At 34.5% G+C, this 7,594-nt stretch overlaps 1 protein-coding gene across 1 annotated transcript in view; it reads right to left on the bottom strand.

The window, feature by feature from the left end:
- Positions 1-478: 478 nt before the first annotated feature.
- The window catches only part of Syn (synapsin), a 43,472-nt gene continuing 36,356 nt past the window's right edge, over positions 479-7,594 (bottom strand). The window contains exons 6-9 of the mRNA XM_018446930.1: positions 3,294-3,499; positions 2,410-2,674; positions 2,094-2,343; positions 479-980 (exon numbers count right to left, since the gene is read on the bottom strand). Of these exons, the coding sequence (XP_018302432.1) occupies positions 793-980; positions 2,094-2,343; positions 2,410-2,674; positions 3,294-3,499 (909 nt within the window). The 3' untranslated portion in view covers positions 479-792. The remainder of the gene's footprint in view (positions 981-2,093; positions 2,344-2,409; positions 2,675-3,293; positions 3,500-7,594) is intronic.

Below are 7,594 nucleotides of genomic sequence, written 5' to 3'. Positions count from 1 at the left end.
GTAAGTATAAGCGCGCTTATTGTTGACGTGAACAGTTTTCCTACATATCGCGGTAGTAATTCAACTGACATTTAACTGATATTAAATGAGGTGTCATTTTCTTCGATTGAACTTGCCTAGCTTTAAATTCGTCAGTGTATATGGATTATATAGAATCTACTTTATACTTTCTAATCGTCATCTAGACATGATCATATGATCATGATTTTTTTCTATACAGAACCTACCTCACTACAGCGCGTTAGCTTATTAAATTGTTGAAAGAGAAAATTTTTATCTTTTAGTTTATTTAAAACACGTAATAATCATTAGCAACTTGCTCTTCGCTTGGCTTGATTCACGTTTATTAATTAAAGCACTAAAAGTTCAAATAGATCAAATTCATGTCGAAGTTTCAAGGAAATTTAAAGCAAATAACTAGAGAGTTGCTTTAGCATCTTAAACTATGTGATTCGATCTATTTGTACTTTTAGCGCTTTAATTAAAAGGCGAAAAACTTTTATTTTCCAATAACTTTCGATTAAATTTAAATGATTAGTGCACTTCGCGTGGCATGCAGTTTCGCGAGTTTTTTACGACAATCTGCAAATATATAGATATTTACATGCTCCGCGTCAACTTTCGCACGATCGGCGCGTCGGGTGTGATGCCGCTTCATTCGTGGAACATGCTTAGGGATCGCCGGAGAATTTCATGAGTTCGTGTTATTGTTGCCGACCTATTATCATTAGCTACCTCATCGCGAGAGTGCCCGACGTCTACACTCTCGCTACGTCGGCCATATCTTGTGGTCTACATGTCGCCAAATATACCGGCAAAGGTCTTTCGCAGATTCTTCATTGTGTCTTCGGTATCTTCACTCGGAGCCTGCGACTGGCTACCTTGTCGATGGAACGGCACTCTAGATGGTGGTGGTGGTGGTACGTCTTCAGTACGTCGGCCGACGGAAGGCGCGCTGCTTACCGTGCTTGATTGAGAAGCTACGAGAATCGAAAGCAGTGTATATTATATCAAACAATGACTATGTTCAGCAGAAAAGCAACTTTGCAACTGTTATCAGATTTTCTGGTATGATTGGTTTATTAGTGTTTATATATTTAGATCTAGTGAAGAACTAAGGGCAAGAATCAATCATATTAAAGAATCTTACAACAGTTGCAAAGCTGTTTTTTCTGCTGAATGCAATCAATGTGCTTTGAAAAGTAAAATTTCATTCTCAATAGAGAATAAAAAATTGATATTTAGAAATATACGTAGAAATATGAAAGCAAAATAAATATTCCTCAATTGATTAATTGGTATAGAATTGTATTAAACAATTGCATTTCCGGTTAAAAATAAATATTCATTTTTTGTGACTTAAAGTAAGGAGTATTCGAGCTGTCCAAATCTTCACACATAATAGTCTATAATAATATTCATTTTTTAAGAGTTTTGCTTTTATTCGACTTCTCTCTCAAAATAAGAATAAACGCGAGTACGCAATTTTTTAAAACTTCTATATTTTAAATTAATTAAATTTTGTTATATGAAATTCTGAGTTAATTATGATATAATTAACTCAAAACTGGTTCTAAATTCGCTACCTATTAATATTGAATTTTATTCTGCATCCGAACATTATACATTCATTTTATTTCCGAGAAGCTATGAAAAGTAAAGCTCTAGTAGATATTCATAAAAGTAGCGCAAACGATTCCTATCTTTGACCTATCTTTGATGTAGATTCTTTTTATTCTAAGTTTTTTTATCCAAGTCCGATATTCATAAGTTCTTATATTTAAAACTATCTTAAGTACAATCTTAAGATATAAATCAATGACAAAGTCGTTAGCGTTTTAAGATATTATTTATAAGCAATCTTAAAATAAGGACTAACTACAAATACCGGAGTGTAACACCTGAGTGTAGAAACCAATCATATTGAAGAATCATTGAGCGCTCATTGAATGATAAACCAATTAAGTAAAAAATTGCGGTCGAAGAGGGAAATTGCAGTCAATAAGACAACTCAATTGTCTGTATTCGCTCAGATAAAAGGAATGCGCTACTCTTGTTAATATCTAAAGCTCTAGCAAAAGATATGAGTATACCTTGAGAATCGCGCCGCTGCAACTGATGATGACTGTCCGAGGCAGTGACGTCGCCTACAGTCATCGGTGCAGTGGAACCCACGGAACCTAAACTTCCTATACTAGCCATAGAGCCCATACTTCCGTAGGATACCAAGGGTGCGGTCGGAGGTGCAGTTCGATCTTCTACCGGACTACCCACCTGGCTAGAACCCGACATCGAACCACGCGAGGCCGTTTTCGTCAACACGCTCGGAGGTCGACAGTAAACCTGTAAATCGTAAGTTTAATTGATAGATCGATCCCGATTACTTAATTGTTCACGATTTCCACGCACCTGCATCTTTGCGGTGACCAATTCAGCGATGTGACGTCGATCCTCTTCCTGAGAGTCACCCATTAAGGATAATGCGCTGTCGTTGACCTCGATAATATGCTCTCGACCGTCCTTGCCCACTAGCAGTTCAATCGCGCAGATATCTAATCCTCCGAATAATTGTGCTACGTGATCGACCCATGTGCGATGTCGTTCGCTCACGGAAAGCTGTTCTAGCATAGCAGATCCGGTGTTCGATTTCCAGTTGCCGCTTATGCTTTTCCGCCTATAAAAAAAGATATATGTACTTATATTATTTTTTTTATAATAACTCCTAGCGATATTTACAATCTGTCTGATTGGACATTCAGTAAATGGAATAGCAAAGAAAAAATCAACGTGTGGGTTAGCTCCCGCTGGAGGTCATCCGTAGAACCAACTATTAAGTTGATCTTTTACATATGACACTAAATTAGATGTTAGAGGTTATCGTTATTAAATCGCAAACTAGAGTCCAGAGGCTTATATCACTTTAGTCTTCTCATATCAGATTTCTTCTCAAGAAGGTCCTTTGCTAGGTGATTTTGATGAACATCAAGTCTGCCTGCATACTCCGATGTGTATTTATATATAATTTCTTTTACCGTTTTAATATTAAGGTCTCTGCGTATAATTTCATTTGAAACGAACCATGGCGCGTTTACAATTGTCCTTAATATTTTAGATTGAAATCTTTCAAGGATTTCAATGTTCGACTTTGAGGCTGATCCCCACAGTTGAACGCCGTAAGTCCAAATTGGCATTAAGATTGTTTTATAGAATAGTATTTTATTATAGAGTGAAAGTTTAGATTTGTGAATTTTTGAAATTTAAAATGTTATGTATTTTATACTTTAGCAACTTACATGAAAGCTTTGTAATTGTTCCCAATTTTCTGTACGTGCACGTCGTACTTGGTATCGATGTAGGGCTCCGCCGTGCAATAAGCGTTCGCCATAGCTGCCAACGAAGCGAGATCTAGAAATTCCTGATTTGTTTCCGCACGGGCCTTGCCGGTTCCGCCATGGGCGTGGCCCAATTTCACTACGACGGGATATCGAGATGCGCTCACCTGTAATCGGAATAGATAATTGCTCCATGAGTCGTTAGAGAATAATTAGTGCGCCAGCATCCCGTCAATGACCATCTCCTTCGTAATTGCCATTGTCCGATTAGTAATTTCTGACCAACATAATGTATGTTTCTCCAATTCGCTGTATGCATTAAAACACGAATAAAATCACATGTTATCTGAATACATTGTGTAGTATAATACATTTTGCATTTGTAATGAAGATTGCAGAGACGGACATAAAGCTTTAGAGTCTTGAAAAACCATATTTAAATACGTTTATATTTTATACATATTGTTTTAGTGCATTGCATTATAATTTTTAATGTTTAAAAAGATTTTATTTAATGTTATTTGATAGACATAAGTAAAATAATATTAACTGAGAAATGGTTCGAAGTAATGATACAATTTGTAGAATAAATATTGTGAGATACAATTTTATGAACGAAATTCTGCAGTTTAAACGTAATATTTTTGCAGCACTTGCCAATAATGCAATATTCCTCCATTTAGAATTATGGCAGAGTAATTTACTTTCATATTGACCATAAAACGTTATTTGCCATAAAATATTTAAAATTACATTATCATTACATTTTATGATATTATTTGACGTAAATTTAACATACTTGCGCAAGAGGATGAAATTTTAATTTAATTCTTTTCTCGTTATAATACAATAATCGTGAATTTTAGTTTATTTCACATTAATCGTATTATATAAAGAAGATACAACGCGAGAGAGACATTCTCAGAGTATCCCGTTAGCATAGATAACCATGGAATTTCTTGATGTGATAGAAGAAGGACATAAACGCGAGAACTTAAGTGCATGCGTTACTTGTTGAATTGAATTTGTATGATGTTTATTAAATTCTCCGTATTTTTCGTATTTTTCGTATTAATCTATCTTAAGTATTTCCCATTACTTTACATATCTAATTAATTATCATTTCCTCCATTGCCAGTTGAATTACTATCATACATAAAATAAAAGTATATAGTATCAAGTATAAAAATAAAATTTTAATGAATTTCAATAAACGTGAAAGAAAAGAAAATTATAATTATATTAGACATACATTACATAAATAATTAATAATGTTGCAATAAATAATCCGTATATATAATTATAACTAATAAAATTTACAATATACATATGTGATACTATACAGGGTGTTTCCAAATTAAATCGCAAAACTTCGGGAGCGTGTAGAGGAGTAAAAAACTTAAGAAGTTTATTCTTCGCCTATTCAATCAGAGCAACATTTGAGAAATCGTATCGTAGCTGCAGCGAACAGAATATCGCAAGAACAGTGCCTGGCTGCTACAAGAGCCGTGTTTGACAGATGCAATGCTTGTATTGCTGCAAGAGGTGCACATTTCGAACAAAATCTTCATTAAAAAGTTTATAAATAAAATAATTAAAATAATAAATTAAATATATTTTTTTCTTTTTTCGTGATTTCCTGCGAAACAAAGCAAAAAGGAGCATATGTCTATAGGACTTTTTTTCTTAGTTTTTTACTCCTCTACACGCTCCCGAAGTTTTGCCATTTAATTTGGAAACACCCTGTATATACATAAAACATAAAAAATATAAAATTATACTAAACTTGAAATACACATTAAGCATTACTAGCTAAAATATAAATTACATTTTATAAGTATTTTTTTTAATGGAATTACAAATTAGATATATTTAAATTACCGTGTGAATACATTGTGCATCTTATCATATCACAGCTTGCGGAATATATAATGAAAGTTAAACCGTAAACGTAAATGTCGAATCGGCTTATTCATTTTGGCCTATCTTATAAGGCTTACAAAATAGGGCAAGACTTACAATGTTATCGTTGTTGCAGGATCAATAATAATTTTTGGAACTGCAAGGACGGAATCTCTGCTAAAATAATGCGATACCTCGTCGTTAACGATCTGTTTACAAGCAGTACGGACATGAAAGAGGAAGTGGCTGTTTAGTATCCTGCTCCCATGCTAGTTGAACGGCCGTATCCGGACCCAATCTCCGGCGATATATGTAATATTGCATGGCGTGATATGAGAGTGCTCAATCTGCTCGTGCGAGAGCACATGTGTTCGTATCGGTATGTGGGTGTTAAAGAAGTGCTTTCTGAGCACCGGTTGAAACCGCATATCGCTGCACACGTTGGAAAGGTAATGGCGAATAGTTGAAAGTGCGATTATGAAAAATAAATAGAAAGATGTTTAATATAATAAGATTAATGATTTAAAAAGATAAAAAAATTAACGATTTGTAATTGTCGCTATTTATTTTACTGTTATGTCGACATTATCAAGCGAAAGTTGCTAGAGTATTGATAAAAGAATGCGTGTATCAAGGAAAAAAAGATTTATTTGCGATTAACGATATGGGAATTAATTGAGGAATGTTTAATGGCGAGATGGAACGCGAACGTTTTGATCACAAAAAATAATAAGATGAAGAAAGGAATCTAAGAGATAAGAAGCAAATGCAAAGATCGAAGGTGGCGACTGTTGCAGCGAGGAGATCTCGAAGTGATCTTGAAGCTGGCGGACGTGACTCTAGGCAACGGATGTAGAGTGCGGTAGGTAAAAGCTCTTACTATGCGGGGAATGAGAGAGATAGAGCAGTTGGTCGATAGTATAAGCGGTATTCACAGTCAGGACTTAGAGTAAGCTTAGATGTAAGTCTTAAGACAGGCTGAGATAATCGCATGAGTTTTCAAGGTGGCCTTCAGGTATCGCGTTAAATCGTCTTTTTCTTAGCTCTTCTTAAAGTACGGCAGGTATGCGCACTTTCATGATGGCATCTCTTCAGAATATAGCCTAAGAAGAAGACAAATAGATCCTAAATGTCAAAAGCTTGATCAAGCAAATACGTAGAACTATGAAATTGGAAATGATTTGAGGTCATCCTCAGAAGTGAAGTGACCTTCATGAATCATACTGTCCGGCATGTCTCGATTATGAATACGACTGTACGAAAGAGAGGCAAAAGGGAAGTAAGGCAGAACTGTATATATATATATATATATATACAGTGAGTGCAAAAAAGTATTCCTACACAGAGAAAATATTTTTTAAAAAACTATATTTTTAAAAAATAAATATTATCCAGCGAGATATCGAACTGATGTCGAATTGATATCGATACGATGATTTAACACCAATTTAAACGTCGATTCGACGTTTAATTGACGATCATTTCTTGTTGAGTAATTAACACTTTATTCATAAAGAATAAGATAGACTGTATGTTTCTTAAAATTATATATACCAAAAAGATGTGTATTAAATATAGAAAATATATCATCTGAAAAAGAAGTGAAAAATTAAAAATTTTATTGTTTAGATGCTCAAAAAGTATTCGTATAGTCGAGAAATTTAGCTTGTAAAATCAGAAATACATGCAAAGCTCATTTGTTTATGTTAGAACAGAATGTATTCATTGTATAAAATTGCTAATTGTTTATTTTCTACAAATAAAACTTTTTTTTATAAAAAATTTCCTTGTACGAATACTTTTTGCTCTCACTGTGTGTGTTACAACGAATCGAGTACCAATGAATTAATCGTGCATTCAAACGATTTACCGAAAAATAGAAAAATATTACGTAGATCGGTTTAGTCTTTTAAGAAGATCCTTTAAAGTCTTCATAATTTAGATACATTTTCTTTTTATTCAGAAAAAAAGTATTGAAATCTAAAAATATTATCTTGACTTAACGAACTCAATTTCCGACAGAAAACCACATTCTTCGTAAACTGCTACGTGAGGTGAACAGATTAAATTAAACTGGAGCAATCGGAGCGGCATTGATTGGAAGACAAGGACGCGAATCATGAGAGATGGAGAACATTTAAGAAAGAAGAGAAGTGAAAAGGTCGAAAGATTTGTAATCGGTAGGAGCAAGAGGCGAACGTGAACGAGGAGATCAGAGACCATCAGACGAGGATAGTCGTGTCTCATCGATAGAGTAACGGAGAGAGGACGAACGACAAGGATGGAGAATCGTCGGTATCGAAGATCAAAAGAGAGAAGCTACGAGAAAGAGAGCGAACGATGGTGAACGAGTGTACGCG

This window comes from Mycetomoellerius zeteki, unplaced genomic scaffold (genome assembly GCF_001594055.1).
Source record: "Mycetomoellerius zeteki isolate Tzet28-1 unplaced genomic scaffold, Tzet1.0 scaffold19, whole genome shotgun sequence".
Classification (NCBI taxonomy): Eukaryota; Metazoa; Arthropoda; class Insecta; order Hymenoptera; family Formicidae; genus Mycetomoellerius; species Mycetomoellerius zeteki.
The sequence above is the reverse complement of the archived record's forward strand: the minus strand, read 5'-3'. Positions and strand labels throughout refer to the sequence as shown.